The 20,541-nt window shown below is 32.7% G+C and overlaps 1 protein-coding gene across 7 annotated transcripts in view; it reads right to left on the bottom strand.

The window, feature by feature from the left end:
- LOC144446984 (cGMP-specific 3',5'-cyclic phosphodiesterase-like) overlaps window positions 1-20,541 on the bottom strand; it is a 128,394-nt gene that overhangs the window by 25,751 nt on the left and 82,102 nt on the right. For 5 of the 7 annotated variants that reach the window (XM_078136859.1, XM_078136861.1, XM_078136864.1 and 2 more), the window contains exons 3-6: window positions 9,158-9,247; window positions 7,316-7,456; window positions 6,405-6,443; window positions 1,691-1,762 (exon numbers count right to left, since the gene is read on the bottom strand). In XM_078136859.1, coding sequence (XP_077992985.1) covers window positions 1,691-1,762; window positions 6,405-6,443; window positions 7,316-7,456; window positions 9,158-9,247 — 342 coding nt within the window. The remainder of the gene's footprint in view (window positions 1-1,690; window positions 1,763-6,404; window positions 6,444-7,315; window positions 7,457-9,157; window positions 9,248-20,541) is intronic. The other 2 variants (XM_078136860.1, XM_078136862.1) reach the window with 2 other exon arrangements.

Consider the following 20,541-nt stretch of genomic DNA (forward strand, 5'->3'; position numbering starts at 1 on the left):
TTCTCAGATGATGTAAAATTGCAGAAATCAGAAATGACATTTTGAAATTCAGGAAAATACACAACATCAGTTCTCAAATAACATTTTTCTGATGCCATCATTATGAAACTGATATTTCTTAAATGGCAAATATCATATGTTCAGTACAACTAGTCAGTCCCATGTAAACTAAATGTGATGTAATACAAACAGACTGTAACAGCAAAATCTATTTATGACATCCACATATCATATTTTCACAATTATTTGAATGTAATTCACATACATCCATTAAATTATGAGAAGGATTCACCATTAATGAATGTCACATTTCCGATGTACGTCAGTGTAACCTTTAACCTTACAATACTACTCTGTATTAATGCAAATAACGGACATTGATTACCTATAATGTCATCTCTTTTTCATAATGACATACATGTCTATTTCAGTACACTATGTCACTAATCTTATCTCTTATCAAAATACACCTGTATTCTTACAAAGAGTTTATAAAAGGGAGCATTTTGGGATCAGCAAAGTTCAGTGAAAACATGTCCTTCAAAAAAATGGCATTTTGGTTCAATAAATGCATTTAGTTTAAAAAAAAAAAAGATTTAGTAGTAGAAGAGACTCAATATCTTTATTAAACAGCGCAGCAATTAATTTCACAGATTCTCTATATTTTAAATTATTTTTAGACTATTTCTACAGCTCCTAAGCATTCAAAAGTACATTGTAGTCTAATCCCAAAGCCTGTAAGATTAGGACTTATTCTATTTTTACTTGTTCAATTTGTATGAATAAGGTATTAATATCTACATCAAATGTAATGGAGGAACGTAAACAATGAATGGGTGCCATCTTACTTGTCTTTTATAAAATTTTATCAATATTTACACCTAAAGTAGGGGAAAAATTGAGGACGGCAAAATAGGCAATTGTGTTTATTAAATTGACCATGACTGCAAGGCTGGGAAACAGGATGAAAAATTATCCACTCATCCATCAAATACACACCTTGAAGGTGAAAACTCAAAGGTGAAATTACCTTGTGATTATCCTTCACAAAATCATGGATGTGGGAAAGAAAATGTGAAAATTAGTGCAAAGGATTGGGAATAGTGCTTTCAATCTGGTTAATTCAATTAACTATATTTCAGTTGTCATTTTCACAGCTGTGATGCTAGACTCTGCCAGTAGAGGAGAAACCCTCTATAGCTAACTCAAGTTCCAATAATCACAAACATTATGCAATTGACCGAAATATGCAAACTATTGAATATGATTTTACAGTAGTTTTGACTCAATACTGAGCATATTTTTATCTCACATTGCATATTAGTTGGTTGGTGGGGAGGGGGTGGGGGTATTTCTTTACAGATCAAAGGACTCCAATGTTGAGGTTTATAAAGCTGCTATGAGTGTATACTATATGCAAATGATCTGATGAATCATTCAGTAGTGACCAGATATTGCAAATATACAAATGAACTAATGAATATTCATTTCCTATTAGCAAATTTCTTTCCTAAATCCTACATGCAAAACAATGCAAAATTTTGATAACTGTTGTTTGAGGTTGTATCATAGTACTGGGTTCTTTTAATGAGACAGAGTGTAGCATTACATAGCATCAAGAACCATGTTTTCCTGATTTCAGATTTGATGGCAGCTTTATAAAATCCTTAACTTGCTACTATACAGTTACCTCATGAATACTTTTGACCCTACTGTTCCGCTGCAGACTAGGATGTCTTACACTAAAATGACTGGATAATCCCTACGGTTTGGAAAAAAACACAAAAAACAACAACATGCAAATGAATATTACAGACAATGAAAATGAATATGATATGATAATACAAGGAAGGAAATGGTACTACAACCAAGGGATAATATGCAAGGCAAACAGAAATGATTCAAATAAGCTTAACACTCATTCACACATTCAGTCATTCTTCTAGCTGCTATATATGAAGTGGGTTAGAAGAATTTGAAATTGTCATGATGTGTATATTATTGAAACTAAAACAGAGAAACACTATCAATGGCGTAATGTTGACAGTGTAACACAATAAAATTAACACCTGCTGTATTGATCTGTCAGACTACTGCTGCAGTGAACAATTGTGGTAATTTTCTTTTTCTTTAAATTTTGAAATGTTTGATGTTAAAAATAAAATGGGTTATTATGGTTTGTACTGTAGCCAAAAAAAACACACACATAAAGATGTACAAGTTAATTGTAAATGTTTGACTTTGTGGGCTAGATGAAATGTTTGCTGTGGCTTGTGTTGTAGCCAAATACACATGCTATGCACAGATTGTCTGTAAATGATTGGTAGAGGAGATTAATGTTGCTACTATCTGCAGTCAGTCATTAATAGCTATCAAGCCTTCTACACTGGTGCCACCCATCTTACACAAAACAATAGGATAGAACTAAAACATAAAGATAGCACAAATGAGTTACAGGGGTGTGACAGCAGCATGTTGGTGTGCACTGATTACCAGTATGACTGGGCAATAGCTCATTACATGGAACACTGAAAAGCAAAGATACAGGATTATAGTCTAACATTACAGTACGTTTAACAGAAAAATTACGTCAATGCTCTACTTGAATTCAGCACAATCTGTTTTTAGCTGACCATGTTTAGCCTACATTACTTAGTATCTTGAAAGAAGAAAGAGAATTAAAGTACAAAAAAGACCCATGAAGCGAGGGACATACATTCCTTTGTAAACAATAACAAAATCTCCAAAATTTAACACTGTAATATTTCGATAAAGAAAGGGGAAAATGTTTCCCACTTCTAAGTGTTGATATATGTATGAAATAGCTATTTGCTTGATTTGACTAGGCCATTTCATAACAGGGTTTTGTCTACTACTATGTATAATCTTGGGGAGCACCCAAAATTAGTGATTATAATAGAAGTGCACCCCTGTGTTGATAAACTTGACTTTCTTGTTAACCTTGTCATTCTGATTAGTTACTCATTCCATACCCATCAGTCATAGTCACACATCAGTCACAGTCATATTTATTTTCACCCCCCACCCCCCACCCCCATATATAATGTGCACCCTAGGCCTTATTTTATTTGTTATCTGTTGTAAATGTATTCATTACTGATGATGTAATGAACTTTGTAATTATTTGCTAGATATTGTAGTCACATTATATATATCTGTATTGTCTAACGTTATAGATATTTGCTAGATATTGTAGTCACATTATATATATCTGTATTGTCTAACTTTATAGTTATTTGCTAGATATTGTAGTCACATTATATATGTCTGTATTGTCTAACTTTGTAATTATTTGCTAGATATTGTAGTCACATTATATATGTCTGTATTGTCTAACTTTGTAATTATTTGCTAGATATTGTAGTCACATTATATTATATCTGTCTGTATTGTCTAACTTTATAGTTATTTGCTAGATATTGTAGTCACATTATATATATCTGTATTGTCTAACGTTATAGTTATTTGCTAGATATTGTAGTCACATTATATATATATCTGTATTGTCTAACGTTATAGTTATTTGCTAGATATTGTAGTCACATTATATATGTCTGTATTGTCTAATGTTATAGTTGTTTGCTAGATATTGTAGTCACATTATATTATATCTGTCTGTATTGTCTAACTTTATAGTTATTTGCTAGATATTGTAGTCACATTATATATATCTGTATTGTCTAACGTTATAGTTATTTGCTAGATATTGTAGTCACATTATATATGTCTGTATTGTCTAACGTTGTGGTTATTTGCTAGATATTGTAGTCACATTATATATATATCTGTATTGTCTAACGTTATAGTTATTTGCTAGATATTGTAGTCACATTATATATGTCTGTATTGTCTAATGTTATAGTTGTTTGCTAGATATTGTAGTCACATTATATATATCTGTATTGTCTAACTTTATAGTTATTTGCTAGATATTGTAGTCACATTATATCTCTCTGTATTGTCTTTCTTTTCCATGAAATTTGGCCTCAATCCTCATACTAACGTAATAAATTATTCACTTTTGTTGCCAAACATCTTGTTATAGTTGTTATTTTGCGTTATTGTGTTGTTGATGATGGAGTAGGTTTTGTTTCCATATTGTAATTTGATCTACTAAGAACACCATAAATATAATTTACCTACCAATGATAAAAATTGGCTATAAAACAATCATTTTAATTGCTTTTGTATGGTATTTGTTTAATGTCTCTTTTAAGTTATTGTGCAGTGCTTGAACATTTTTTGAAATAGAGAAGGCACTTTAGAAATGAAGTAAATGTTAATAACCTCAAAAACAATACTTTTTAAACACTGAATTTGTTGAATTGAAATGACAAGGACATAGAACTGGTTGAGAGTTGTATATGTACATTTCATAAATTTCATGTCATTACAACTTACCATCAAGTCATCCTTCTTTGAAAATGTCAAAATGGTTTCAATTATTGCTTCAGCACTTAAAAATATATTTTGGCTGACAATTTTATGGTTCAATGTAAATATTGTTTTAACCAAAAAAATAAATCCTTTACGCCAGTAAATTGCTCAAGGAAATGTATGAAGTTTATAAATGAATTCAATCGCTGCTTGAAGGAAAATATAGTGCACAGACCAACTTTAATCAACATCAAAATAGCAGTAAAAGTTTATTTCACACATGAGGATATGAAATGTACATAAAGCCTTTAGGCAACTCTGGGAAGAGACAAACCATGTAAATTTCAATAAAATGTTACATTTCACAGTTCTTAGTTATGCGTATCACAGGAAGAGAATGTTGAAAAGATTCTAAATACTTTTTTCATTTCTTGTTTTAAAGCGTATCATGGGTATATAAGAAGACACTTACAACAAGCCACCATTTGATGCAAATTATATAAGAAAGTTGCAATACACTAGACTAGAGGCAATAGAAAGATTACATTCTTTTGAAAGTATATTTAACAGCTGTTGGGTTTTGTATTTCGTTATTAGCACGATTATTGGTAATGGTTTACAGGCACTTGCATAATAGCAATATTGTTTGAAAGATGCATAAATTGTCTCATCATTTCTGAAATGCAATAGGATTTGAATTTCATAACACGAATATTCATGGACATATACACCAATCGTGTTTGCCATACACCGGCCTTCTAGCCAAATAGAAGGTTAGTCATTTATTAAAATGAAAAACACTCAAACACACTGAAATACTATATAATGGGAACACTCACACATCTATTTGTTTTCAACAATATTCAACAACTTCATATTATTATTTTGCATTCAAAATATCTATTTGTAAATATTTGTCAATCTAAACATAGTAACACTAAAGTGCTCAGCAAACTCAAATATTGAGATCTCACATCTTATAATATATTCCCATTTCATTTTTCCTTATTCCAGACCAGATAAACTGGTTGAAGACCTCTGTTCCAGAAAGTAAAGAAATTAACAATAGCACTTCTTTACTATCATCAACTTATCATCATGTGAGTAGATTGACTTTGGAGATTAGTAACTGACATATTTCTTTTTTTACTGCACTGAACTTGATATAAGTTTTATCTGAATTAAAAATTTGGTAATGAATAAATTTCATATCTTCTTTCTATTGTTTCATTACTCATGAAAGCAAACATCAAGAGTAACCATAGTAACCAATGTTTACAAAAGAAGATTTGAGTTTACTGAGTACTCAAAAAATCAGAGCAAACAACATTCAATCACTAATACACTGACCATAAAAAAATTGCAAATTTTCACAAATGAAAGCAAAATTTTAGTGTACATAAAATTACTACTTGTGTTCAATTAGTATCATCTACTGTTGCAGTGAAAACCAATTTATACAGAAAACTAAGAATTTGGCTACCTATCCTAACGTCACCAAATCAGAGTTGTTGGTTTTAGTATGTGTATGTTAGACATTGAGTGCTTTTAACGAGAGAAAACACTTTCAACTGAAGGTGTTCCTTGTGAGATTCTACGTTTTTTTCGCTGTGAGGATGACTTTCCCATTGTGCTTTCTACCATTGAACCTAAATAATGCCTGCAAGCTGAATGCTACCCAGTGGGTTTAGTTTCAAATTGTTCAGACATTTTGTTTATCAAATCAGCGGCTGTTAATATCATGGGGTGGTCGTGAAGGGAGCAAAGGTCAGAGGTCGGGTCTGATCAAAATCTGATATGCATGCAGCAGCTAGGTAACTATTAGTTTCTGTCAAAAACAGTCTAAATAATATTCTTACGAAAGAAATTCGCAGACTGTGACAACGCATAGGCAAACTACAGGCTTTGTACTGGTGCAAGGCCTACACAAATTGAGGAAGCTCATGCATAAATCTAGAAAAATAACTAAATTTTCTAAAATTCACATTAATGGGTTTACAATTAACCTTATTAAATTTCTTTCCCATGCGTTCAAATATCGTCATCTGCAATTGAGAAAAAAAGGTGACAACATTTTTGTAATTCTTATGAATAACGTGCAAGGTTTATACATCATAATAGGGAAATGCAATACGCAATATTGCATGTGATGTTTGGAGCCTCGGAAACACAACTTGTACATTATCAGTTAACATTATTTACAGGAGTTTTATGAAAATGGGTAGATATCGTTGTGGTTGCACTGTGAAGGGGGGTGGAACAGCCATGTTCAACAATTTGCAAAAATCAAAAAATGAATTATTGATCAAAAATAGAAAGATTGATTTAAGTCGTATCTGACTGTTTTAGGATTCAATTTATGCCGAGGACGTTTCTAAAACAAATATAATGAGAATGACTACATGAAAATTTATCCAATGTAATTTCAAGCTCATCCAAAAGGCAAAGAGCAAATTCAGAGGAAACGTGAGATTACACAAACCTTTTAGCGTGTACAGCATTTGATATTTAGTAAAAATTCATTTATTTGATGGCTTGTTTCCCTCTTTTATTTTGTTATAATTTTCAGTTCAATCGTTTTTTATCAAATATGACTTGGATTCATAGTTTTGTCATAAAAGTTTGTGTTTGAACTGCAGTCAAATTTGAATAAAATACATATGTTTGCTTTGTTTGTTTGTGAATGCACTTCTCCAAGACCATGACATTCTGAAAAATAAGCAATATGTTATACACTGATACAGCAGTCTTCTATAAAAACCTATGAAGGAAAAGTTACAGTGAACAATTCAGTAAGACATAGGAAGGTATTACAGTTCATGATATTATCTGTACAATATCTCTATAAATCAACAATAATACAATCTACATCAATAATCAGCAACATTACAACAAGTGATTGAAGAATTGTCCTTACCCCTTCTTCATGTTCTTCTAAAATAAACATAAGAATGCGTTCACATTTTAGCAGTGATATGGCTTCTGTCATCATCTTGTGGACAACTCCATCTAGCGATGACTGCTCTTCAAAAATGCCTCTTGCCAATTGGAGCAGCATCTGAAATTTGAGTATGCAATTTGGAAATTTATTTCACAAAAAAATATCAATAAAGGAAAGGAAAACTCAACAAATAAGAAGGGAGAGGCAAAGAAAATGTTCAAAGTGATTTACTACAGATTTTAATACATACATTTATTTCATTTCTCTGCTTATGATTGAGAACTTGTTGGAAAAAAAAGAAATATCAATTTTGTCAACAATTTTGGACCACATTAGAAGCCTTTGACAAGTTTACTTGGATCAAAATATGTCAAAATTCAATTATCAAAACAAAAGAGTCTGTTGTATAAGTCTGTAATTTGAGAATTTCAGGTTGAAACGATGAATACCCCCGGTACTATCTTCTTCTCTTTAAAATGATGTTGATTTTAAGTCAGCTGTTTAGTTTGGGAAATATGACTCTTTTTCCCTGCTTTAATTTACACCCAACTTTTGTTCAACACATGGTGATATACTGACCAGTACATGTAGCTTGATGTGTTCATTTTGAAGACTGGAAACATTTACTTAATTTAAGACTTAATCTGAGGCACTCACTACATTAACTTGTGTTTATTAGATGCAGGTACATTTGACATTAAGTCTTTTGGTAACAATAAACATATCTATACTATATTTCCAGCAAATTTAAAAGTGGTTTATCAACAAGGTGAGCTAGAAAACTGCTGAGTTGGCAGAAGGAAGAAAGAAAGATATATACCACAACTGAGTAATTTGGTATACACTTGCTAATCTTTCAGAAATTTTCAGCAAATACAATTACTTAAATTGGTATGCTGCCCTGGAACTGAAAAAAGGCAATACAACACACTATAAAGGGGCACACCACACCAGGAAATATTTTATTGATAAACTTTGGGTTCTGGAGAGTCACTACATTTGCCAAGAAACACCAAATTCAAACTTGTTTTCACCATTATTGTTCTTTCAGTGATGCACAGTGGCCTCTCATATTAAAACATAAGATAAATAAAACTTGATACAAAATGATCTGGTTAAACAAAAGTATAAATTTAATAAAATAGTTGGCAAGTTGCTTCCTTTGTAGTAAAATCAATCATTATTGCCAACTTGCTTGTTCCAAAACAAAATGTGATAGGAATTGCATGTAACTGAGAGATTACCTCCAGTTTCATTTCTATCTTTGCTTTTTCTTGTACAATATTTTAATCAATTTCTAGAGAAAATACTATTATCCTTTTCACAGTTAAATTGAAAAAAGGCCGACCACCTGATCACACTAAGTCAGATCAGGTCAGAAGAAAATGTTCTCCTAGATTCAGTATAGCCAAAGAGTTACTATCATATATTTCATGTTTAGCAGTAATGTTTTATGGTTTCTGGCAAGTATTACTTTTGGTTTCTGTAACCATTTTATCAAATCAGCAGTACTACAACTTTTTGATGTGTAATGCCATCATGCTATAAAACAAGTGTGATATCGCAGGATTTTTTGTTCTCTATAAACTGCAAAATATGCAGACATGATATGGGTGGTTACAGTGGCTTGCTTGGAATATCCAAATTGCCATTTTCAGCATTGCTGCAGCCAACCCAGGCATTTGAGGAAGCTTATATGGGGCTGTTGTGTTGTATTGCCCTATTGTTAGAGGTAGTAATTGTACAGGAAGTGCTTTGAACACAGTGTGAAAAAATGCTGTATTATTAAGAGTACTAAATTACATGATAGGAACCTACCTGATTTCGTTTATATTCCTGCACAGACATTTCAAAGAGTTGGGCATTCATAAGACCTATACCACAAAATGTCAGGTAATTCTTGAACACCTAAAAAACACATCAAAAATTTTGATTTGGGTTAGAAATTCTCATGTAACAAAAAAGAGCTTCACAACTCACACTCTAATAACAGTATTTGATGACAAATCTCTGAGTTAGTCTTTTTATCTGCTAACACTATGTCCACTAACTTACACACAATTTTTCAGTTTATTATATACTTTACAATTACATATTAACAGTATTGCTGACAGGAAGTGTTGAGTTGTAGAACACCTTACATGTAGTTGAACTGGTTTCATTTTCTCATACACAAATACAGCTGGTTAGTATTAGGGTTAGGGTTAGGGTTAGGGTTAGGGTTAGGGTTAGGGTTAGGGCTAGGGTTAATTTAAACCGATTAACATATGTCACTTTTAACATAATACATCATATCATCACAGAACCTTACAACAGTTGTTAAAACAACCTTTCCATTCAGAAGAAATTATTTCAGGACAGAATTGGGAATGAATATGAAAATAAATTTGACATTGAAAATATAATAGCAATTATTGTAATGTGTCATCATCATGTAATGTATCATCATCCATGGTGGATGCTATAAATGATTGTGGTACATACAGAAAACACTTCACTTTGGTGTTATGGGTTGTAATTGATATGGATGCTATAAATGATTGTGGTACATACAGAAAACACTTTACTTTGGTGTTATGGGTTGTACTTGATATGGATGCTATAAATGATTGTACAGAAAACACTTTACTTTGGTGTTATGGGTTGTACTTGATATGGATGCTATAAATGATTGTACAGAAAACGCTTTACTTTGGTGTTATGGGTTGTATTTGATATGGATGCTATAAATGATTGTGGTACATACAGAAAACGCTTTACTTCGGTGTTATGGGTTGTATTTGATATGGATGCTATAAATGATTGTGGTACATACAGAAAACACTTTACTTTGGTGTTATGGGTTGTACTTGATATGGATGCTATAAATGATTGTGGTACATACAGAAAACACTTTACTTTGGTGTTATGGGTTGTACTTGATATGGATGCTATAAATGATTGTGGTACATACAGAAAATGCTTCACTTCAGTGTTATGGGTTGTACTTGATATGGATGCTATAAATGATTGTGGTACATACAGAAAATGCTTCACTTCAGTGTTATGGGTTGTACTTGATATGGATGCTATAAATGATTGTGGTACATACAGAAAACGCTTTACTTCGGTGTTATGGGTTGTATTTGATATGGATGCTATAAATGATTGTGGTACATACAGAAAACACTTTACTTTGGTGTTATGGGTTGTACTTGATATGGATGCTATAAATGATTGTGGTACATACAGAAAACGCTTTACTTTGGTGTTATGGGTTGTATTTGATATGGATGCTATAAATGATTGTGGTACATACAGAAAACACTTTACTTTGGTGTTATGGGTTGTACTTGATATGGATGCTATAAATGATTGTGGTACATACAGAAAACGCTTCACTTCAGTGTTATGGGTTGTACTTGATATGGATGCTATACATGATTGTGGTACATACAGAAAATGCTTCACTTCAGTGTTATGGGTTGTAATTCACTTCATGCTTTTCATGTACCTGACAGAGTTAATCCAAACTTTATTCTAAAAGTTTACAAAGTCTACCAGTAACATTAAAACAGTCTGTCAGTCAGATTAAAATACTCAACATCCACACAAGTAAACAACATTTAATTTGCCTATTACATTCACATTAATTTCCATAATACACTTATGATGCAATATTTGCAGTTATATAAACAACACACCTTAATTAATTATGTCATTAAATATCACTGACAATCAATATTACTTGACTGTTTTCCATGATCCTAACATTTCCTTCACGATACGACTGACTTAATCTGAACATTATAGTTATCAATATCATATCATACGCAGTCAACAGCTATCTTCCATGGTTTGAAAATTCCTTTCCAGAAATAATTGAATCAATTTGCATATTAAATTTCATATGTCATTAGATATCAATATTCCTTATATTCTATGATTGAAATATTTTCTTCAAGATATAACTGAATTAATTTGCATATTACTGTTACACTATAACTCACAATCAATATTCCTTATGTATTGTAATCAAATACATTTCCCTCCAAGACATAAACTGAATGCAGTTTAATATTTTAGCAAACGGCAAGTGTAATATGATAACAATAACTTAATAACTGAAATGCTTTCCACCAAAGGCAGAAATCATTAATTATCTGTCACTAACATTTTTCTAAATGATTAATTTCCCATAAAGTATTGGGTAATACATATTGAGTTATCTTACTTTCACCATGGTAATATAATAAAAGCGTTGGTTTGTTGGTAAACTGTCTAGAGAACTATCCAGGTAACGAAGGTCACCTGGAGGACGCTGTGACATTGAACTATAAATAGGTCACTCCTGACGTACATTTTATATTTGGAATTAAAAAAACACAAATTACAAGCTTAATATTAACATTGACAGCTAAGTGAATGTTTAAAGGTATATTCTCATTTTGATGTTCCTTTAGGAAATTCTCATATTAAAACATAAATTACTCATTCTCACGAAAATTGTAAGACAGGCATAATTATGCATGTACATGGGAATGTTTGTGTACAAACACTAACATATACACAGACATATGTGTACACGCACACACATACACACATGTATACACACACATACATACATACATACACACACACATACACACACACATACACATACATACATACACACACACGGATACATACCAGTACATACACACATATACACAGACACAGACAGACTGACACTTAACATGCCTACATTTCGTATAGCAAAGCTGAAGTCTGTTGTTCAGTTGTGCTAACAATGAATAGAATACTAACAGGAAAAACAACAACAAAAATTAAAAAATAGCCCCAATGGCGTTCTTGCACAACTGTATAGTTTATGTGTTGTTTTGTAAATGTTTATCTACACCAAAATTTGTCTGTTACTATGGGCAAGGTCTTGTTACTGGGCATATTTGCATACATTTTTTGAATATCTGTTTATCCACTTACCTATTAATCCCTGTTCTTAACTTTATAATATAGATCATCATTTGGCTGTTGCTATGGGCATGGTCTTGTTGCTAGGCATATTTGCATACATTTTTTTACTCTTTATTCACTTGCCTACCCATCCTCGTTCTTATCTTTGTAATGTACATCATCATTTGACTATTGCCAAGGGCATGGTCATGGTTGCTAGGGCCAGTTGCATCAAAATATTCTGAACAATATCTGCAGAATAACACCTGAAATATCTGCACCAAGTTTAAGCCCCATTCATGATGTAGTTTTGAATAAAGATAAGATTTTTAGACCTAATTTGCATATCACAGATGGGATTATCATGTCATGAATACATCTTCATTTTCACGTACCCAGATACATTGATTTCCCATTAAATCTACGCCCAGTCTGCTCAGTAGTTTTGGAACTAAAGATTTTGGACTGAAAAGATACATTACTGACCTAATTTGCATATTACTGACAGTATCATCATGTCATGAACAATTCTTACCCTATACATTCCAAAGAAAATTTACAAAACTTTCAGACCAATCTACCCATTAGTTTTGGAGTATAAGTTTTTTGAACAAAACTCACTGATGAACAATTTCCCAACTGGACACCAAAAGTAATGTCCCCACCAAAGACCAAGACAGTCAGCTGGCACACAATCATGCACGCACACACACATGTGCACACATATACTCATGCATGTACACATGCACGCACATACACACACACACACACAGTCAGACAGACAGACAGACAGAGACAGACAGACATCTCACCATGCCTAACCAGTTCAGTTGTGCTAATAATATTATTATATATCTTGTCCAAGACATGTGTCAACAGCCCACTGCAGTACATCCCTGATGAGTGATGGTGCTGACGAGATGACATCAGTGATAATTCAGGATTCCCTTCTAAAATATTGTTTGACTTTGTGAATAGAGATTTTCATTTGTAAGATAATGCATAGACCCACATGGATAATGTAATATCAATTTTATACAAAAAATAGTTACAGAAAAGCTACTGGAGTCTTTGAAAGAGTTTTAATGTGAATGCAATGGATGAAATAAAGCTATAGCCTGCCTCTATTTAGTAGTGGGCTTTAGAAATAGCCTTAACATGAAGGCAACTGTTGAAATAAATGAAACTTTAATAGTCTGCATTCACTGATTGAAGTGTTTTCAAGATGTTTGCATGGAGGTATCTACAATGAAGTCTAGAGATTCCACCAACATGCATTGCACAGTGACTCCATCTAACACTTGATAATGTATATATCATTGAAATTTCTGTTTGGTATAGCCGAATCTATAACACTTTATATACATGTATATCATTGATACATTTTGTTTGTATGGCTGAATCTATAACGCTTGATAGATAATGTATATATCATGGATACTTTCTGTTTTGTATGGCTGAATCTACATGTATAACACTTTATATACATGTATATGTTACACCCAATCTGTGAAAGTGCCCAATTCATGAAATGGGTAGATAACTTTGCCCAGTTCATGAAATAGTTGCCTAGGTTATGAAGTGAGTGTGGTATGATATGCCTGAGTACATGAAATGAGTATCTTTTATAGGACACACACACAAAAGAATAAGAATCAAACAACTTTATTATCATGTATTTACAAACTCATCACTTAACAATTCTTATTTTATTATAATTCAGTGTAGCTTGTTTTTAATAGAGTTCAATAATCAACACCCCAGTTCAAAACTCTTACCCCCAAAATTTAATTTCATCCCTTTTAGATCGTAATCTATACTCTCATTTGTATAAGGGTGACCATTCCATGAACTGGGCAAAGTTACATGCATATTTCATGAATTGGGCAGTTTCACAGATTGGGTGAAACATATATCATTGATATATTCTGTTTTGTATGGCTGAATCTATAACACTTTATAAACATGTACAATTATATCAATGATGTACATATATCAATGATTCTTTTTTGTTTTGTATGGTTGATGACAATAGCAGTACAATATACTTGGTAATGGGGCATTTATATTCTGTAAGAATATTGTTGTCTTCATTCCATTCCCATCACATTCCCAAAGTCCTATAATATTCTCCTTACAGGTTCTTGCATTCTTATACACTGTGTCTGTTTTACTATTCATCATAGTTTTTGACTGATTTATTTCATTAAAGCTACATTTGCTATTGTATCAGTTGAGGAGTTGCATGGTAAACTTTTTATATCTCCAGGTTCTCACCACGATTTGAGTAATAATTGACTTCTGCATCATCACTCATCCTTTGCACACACCTTTTGGGTATAAACTTAAAAAATTCAGTAGCACACTTAGAAAAAGGAAAAGGTCTTCAGCACTTAAAAAGTAAAACTCAAAGTTAAAATTCATGAAAGGAGGACGATCTAAATATCTATCACACGACCTTTGACCTAACTCATTCATCTAAGCCAGCGGAAAGAACTTCTTAAGGAAAGAAAGAAGCACACTTAGCAAAATGGATCATTTTGTATCCTTTTAGAGTCACAGCTGTCCTTTGCAAAGTGCTAGATGCAAGTTGTAATCCATTAACTATATGGCATTTAATAGGGGGGGGGGGGGGACACAGATAACATCAGAAAGAGTATACAATATCACTGCTACTACAGATATAGAGATGATCTGATTCAAAAGTTAAACACATGATTGCATATTCATGACAAAGTTGGCTGAGAAGCAAATTTCACATACTACATTGCTTACAAGTCCTATGTGTCCTCTATACACATGTACAAATGTACATAGCTTGAATGAACCCTAGGTCTGTTGTGCTAAACATCAAAACAGCAAACTACCAGAGCAAGCTGGGAATGCCATCAAATGAAACATACTTTGAAAAACTAGGAACAGACGACATTCAAAGTACATTTATTGTATATGCCCTTATATCGTGGGATGAAAATCTGCTTTCAAGACTTAAAACTATTATGCCACGTTTTTATCTTTCTAATAATCATAATGTGAAATATTGCCTTGCCTTAAATGGACAACAACCAAACTATAGGTCTGCTGATTTTATAGATAATATTAATACTGACAAATTAAAACAATTGAATCTTGTTTGTTTCAGGTCTATAACAATGAAAGACATAAAAAAGGCTTGAATTGACTATTGAGTTATTGCATTATCATTTTTACTTATCCTACCCACACTGTGTCACCATCTAACTCAGTAATCGCATTATCGTTACTTCTTATCTTGCAATAATGATAATAATGTGTGATGAAACTCATTGACAATAACTGAAGCAACTCCCAATGACTGTTATACCATATATATGACTTTTTTCCATCTTCCATTACACTACATATTTACACTGATAAAACACAGGCAATGTAGACGTACATGTAGTTTATATTCACACTATATCTTTTCCATAATTCTGTAGTTTCAGCAATGATTACTGAAAAGATTTGATGGCTAATGCATCTCGCTGTTAAAAGTACAGACCACCCCCTTGATGACTAGTATTTTACAGTAACCTGCTTGCATATAATTGGGGTGTATAATTTAAGAGTTCCTGTTTCCTGTCTATGTGATGTGTTTTTATTGATGTCTTACAATCCATCAGTTTTCGTACAGGTGGAAGTGGTCTTGTAACATTCAAATGTGATTTAGCATTGTTCAACTTTGCAATTTGTCATCAGATACAGCCTCATCATCACAAATCAATGGATGGTACTGAATGTGGTTTTTAGAGTAGAAACAGGCCCATTATGGCCATGTTGCATAGAACCGTGCAGCGCAACGACATTGTCAGTTAGGATTGAAAACACGCCCACACTGCAATGGTATGACAACCGCAACCATTGGTTAACAACCTGAGGCACAAGTGAAGACTGAACCAGGAAGATGATGTACATAGTGTCTTGAAACCACCAACCAAATGTAGTATTAACAGAATACACAACTAAAGAAGCAAAATGAAATAAGTTAAAGTCCAAAGAAAGGAACTTCTAAGAATGAAAGAACAAGTGTTAAGAAAATGACAACAGCATGCACTCAACACACTGTATAGGAAAACTGGAAAGAGAAATGTCACCCTCAATTTAATTTTTCCATAGCTTACAGGTATTATTGGCAATGACTACAACCTCATTTTTAACATTCACAGCACACTCCTTGATGGGCTCATTAAATATGTTTCCACATACTTGTTATTGGCAACACTGAACAAACATATTCACATTGAGCTAATTACATTTTCACACACTTGTTATTTGGCAACAAACACAACATTCACATTGATAAACAGTACAGACCCCCCTCTGAAAAGTAGGGTCTACTTAAACTAACTTTCCATTAAACTTGTTATTGGCAAAGAATACTTTCAATCAATACACAAAGAGTATATCTCCAAGCTGGCAATAGTGTAGAAGTGGTACAAAAAACGAACACTGTCCATCTTTCAAATATATATGGGCCTTTCTTTTCTTTAGGGGCACTTTCTATACAACCTTAGATGAAAAGACATGCCAATTTTCATGTTACAAAATAAACATTCATTCTTAAGTGAACAACAGTTAAGATCATTAAAGATAGTTTTTATTAAAGCTTATTCCTTAGGATTAGGTATGGGAACGTAAGAAATTTTCTCTTTTGAATATTTTTCCACTGTGGGATGATTTCGTTCATTATTTCCAACTCTACTTTGGTCACTAATAATGTCTTGCAAAAAGTACAACGACATCATTTTGAAGTCTGTTTCCCTAATTCTCATAGTTTACAATCACCTAACATTCAAAGCTGCTCAAAGGACTGGACAGAACATCTCATTTCATATAAAACAACACAGTTGTGGTTTTTTTTTTTAGCTTTAAATGTTTTATACAAATAAAGAATGAAAAAAACCACAGAGACGTCAGCAAGTCTATGTCTACTCTGATGATGTCTGGGATGAATGCAGTTCTTAGTTCTTTGTGATTTTCTGAAATACATTGACCTTTAACTGTTCTACATCACAGAATATATTGACTATACACAATTTATAAATTTATACCCAACTGTTTCACAATCATTTCACTGAGTGATTGTGGAACAGTTGGGTAATGGCATGGAAGACTACTGGTAATTGGGGGGGGGGGGGGGGGATGTCACAAGTTGAAGACAATTTCCTTCACAAGACAATAAAATGAATAACAAGCTCAACACATTCAAAGATTAGGGTGACCCTATTTTTTTTCTCATTACTTTATCATAGCAGCTATGGGTTGTTTGATTGGTTGGTTGGTTGGTTGGTTGGTTGGTTGGTTGGTTGGTAGGTTGGTTGGTTGGTTGGTTGGTTGGTTGGTTGGTTGGTAGGTTGGTTGGTTGGTTGGTTGGTAGGTTGGTTGGTTGGTTGGTTGGTTGGTTGGTTGGTTGGTTGGTTGGTTGGTTGGTTGGTTGGTTGAATTAAAAGAAAAAGAAAAAATAGTCTTCTTAATGTTTCTCTGATTTTCCTTTCCTTCCTCTCTTATCTTCTGTTTATTGAATTCCTGGTAACAAGCACTTTTCCAGCTTCTCTACACAAATGGCATGTTCTCAATCCCCCTACTTGAATAACTTCCATCATGAAAGAAATAATCTATTCGTGAATAAGTGTTGCTGCTGCCGCCATGACTGTATGACATCAACAGTCATAACACTTGCTTATTCTTGCCAGAAAGGACATTTTTCGATATTAAGGGTGGGCGAAAAAAATTATTTTGATGTCGGAGATGGAAATTTGGTTGGTCAGGTAATGAGAAACAGGGGACAAAATAGGGTCACTCTTATGAGACTAAAAAAAAGAATCTCCAAAGGAACTGAGCCAGTCTAGAGTAGATAGTGTAGCAACCCTCAATGTCCCAGTTTGGTATTAACCATCATATAAATAGTGAATTCAAACATCTATGACAACAATTTCCACACATAAGGGTCACTGTCAGAAATTGTCATGTCAATACAGATTTATCAGCCTGCATACTACTCCCATAGGAAGGGCTGGCTGACAAAGAGTATAGGAACAAACCAATAGAATCCTATCATGCAACTTAAGCTCCTCTAGTTTGGCTGAAATTAATTTAATACAACTTCAATGACTGTTCTAGCTCTAAATACTTCAAGACAGTTGTTTAGTATTCACATCACCAGCTTCTACTTCAATATGTTCGGTGGCTTAATACTACATTAAATAGAAACTGATCACAGTTCCCTGTTATTATTCTGAAAAGATTTCTTTGTGATGAGACCTTTGAGATTTTGATGCAATTCAGTATGTTGAGGGTGTGAAGGAACAGATAGACATCAACTCTCTTGGTTCTTTACATCGTTGTATGTTGAACACATACATTGCTCTCTGATGTGACAGAGATTGTTGTAATCTTAAGTAAAGAGAACATGGGGAAACCACATTACAAAATAAACTTAGTTCAATGTTCAGACACTGATCCCTAGCTGCCATTTGCTGTTTAGGAAGCCTTTTGATGAAATCTATCAGATTCTGATAAACTTTTCTTCCAAAGTGCTGGTTTTACAAATAAGCTTGGATGTTATAACCAAAGTCCATCAGCCACATATGACCAATAGACTTTAAGTTTTATAAGACAAACATCACAGCTCTGGACATACACCTTAAACAACACAATAAGACAAACACCACAGCTCTGGACATAAACCTTAAACAACACAATATTACACCACAAGTCTCGACATAAACCAGTAAGACATACATCATTCATAACAAGTCTTTAAAAAACATTTGGAAACATCTCAAATCCACAAATTAATTTTCTCTGCATGCACCTCTTACATTCTCACAAGTGAGAATATATTGTTCCATTGATGCAATGAAAATAATAGTGGCATGTCTTGTACAATGCTGTCCAGTCCTATGTGATGATAATGGTTCAATGCAAAATGATAAGTTTTAAAATAAACATGATTCTATATTTGAGTGTGAACAGCACAACACTGAACAGTACAAGATTATTATAAATCATTTCCAGACATGCATATATTCATAGCATTATGTAAATCGTTGTACATGTGACAAGTATAACAACAAAGGGTTGATATATATTCAAAACAGAATGGGAGTCACAGTCTGTTACTTCTACATAAAGACAATAAACTTATATTTCATTAGTTTTGTGGTGTTCAAAATGTGACTGAGAATGTTCAAAATCAACATTGGTTTCTTTACTATTTCATACATTAGGCATATCATGCTGCAGGTATAATTATATTTTTCTTCATTCAACTGGAAAATACTCCCACTACATCATATGGCGTCATAGCAACAATGTATTTCCTTTGGCTGAATGAAGAAAAATATTGAGGAATATTCATAATGTATAATTATCTTTAAAGCATGAAGCAAAAATTATAGATAATATGAAGATTTCAATAGAAAGATATAACAAAGATGATCAGAAGCTATTTACACACTAGTATTCAGAGGAAGGGAAGTTCAGTCTTATAATATTGATACGAAATATAAATTACAAGAAAGGCAATGGTTAAACTTTGTTTAGTTGATTTGAACACAATATGATTTTTATATGGTTTTGATTTGCATTTCTTTTTGGATTTATCATATAACTCAACAAATGTTTTGGAATCAAATGCCACCAGATTTACATTGATCAGACAAAATGATCTTGGCAAGCTATATCATCATGCAATATATTTTATTTTTCAGATCATAAAGAAACTAATATCTAACTCAAAACTTCACAAAAATAGCACAAAACAAGAACAGATGTTCAAACTAATTTATTTTTTTAGTTCATGGAAAATATAAAATCTCACTCAAAAATAACATTAATGAAAAGCACATGGATGTTTGTAGTACATGTAATATGGAAAAGACGAATTGGATACAGGGATTGTACCTACAAAAGGATCTGGACAGCATCATGTACATTGTACACTTTATTTTATCTTTTTAGATAAAAAGGTATAAAATAATTTCACAGAAAAATCAGATGCTCATTGGAAAAGGCCAATTTTAGACAAAAAATGGTAAAATTGATAAGAAAAAGATGAATTATATGTATATACAAAAGAGTCATTGATAGCATCAAGTACATGTTTATTGTGAAGAAAATGAAATCACACTTCAAGGAAAAATGCATGACAGATGCCTACAGGACTACAGAAAAGGTGAAAGATTCATACCTTGTTGAAAATTTAATGGAATTCTGTCTCAGAACAGCTCATTATTGTGAATTCACCA

The sequence above is a fragment of the Glandiceps talaboti genome, chromosome 15, assembly GCF_964340395.1.
Source record: "Glandiceps talaboti chromosome 15, keGlaTala1.1, whole genome shotgun sequence".
NCBI lineage: Eukaryota > Metazoa > Hemichordata > Enteropneusta > Spengelidae > Glandiceps > Glandiceps talaboti.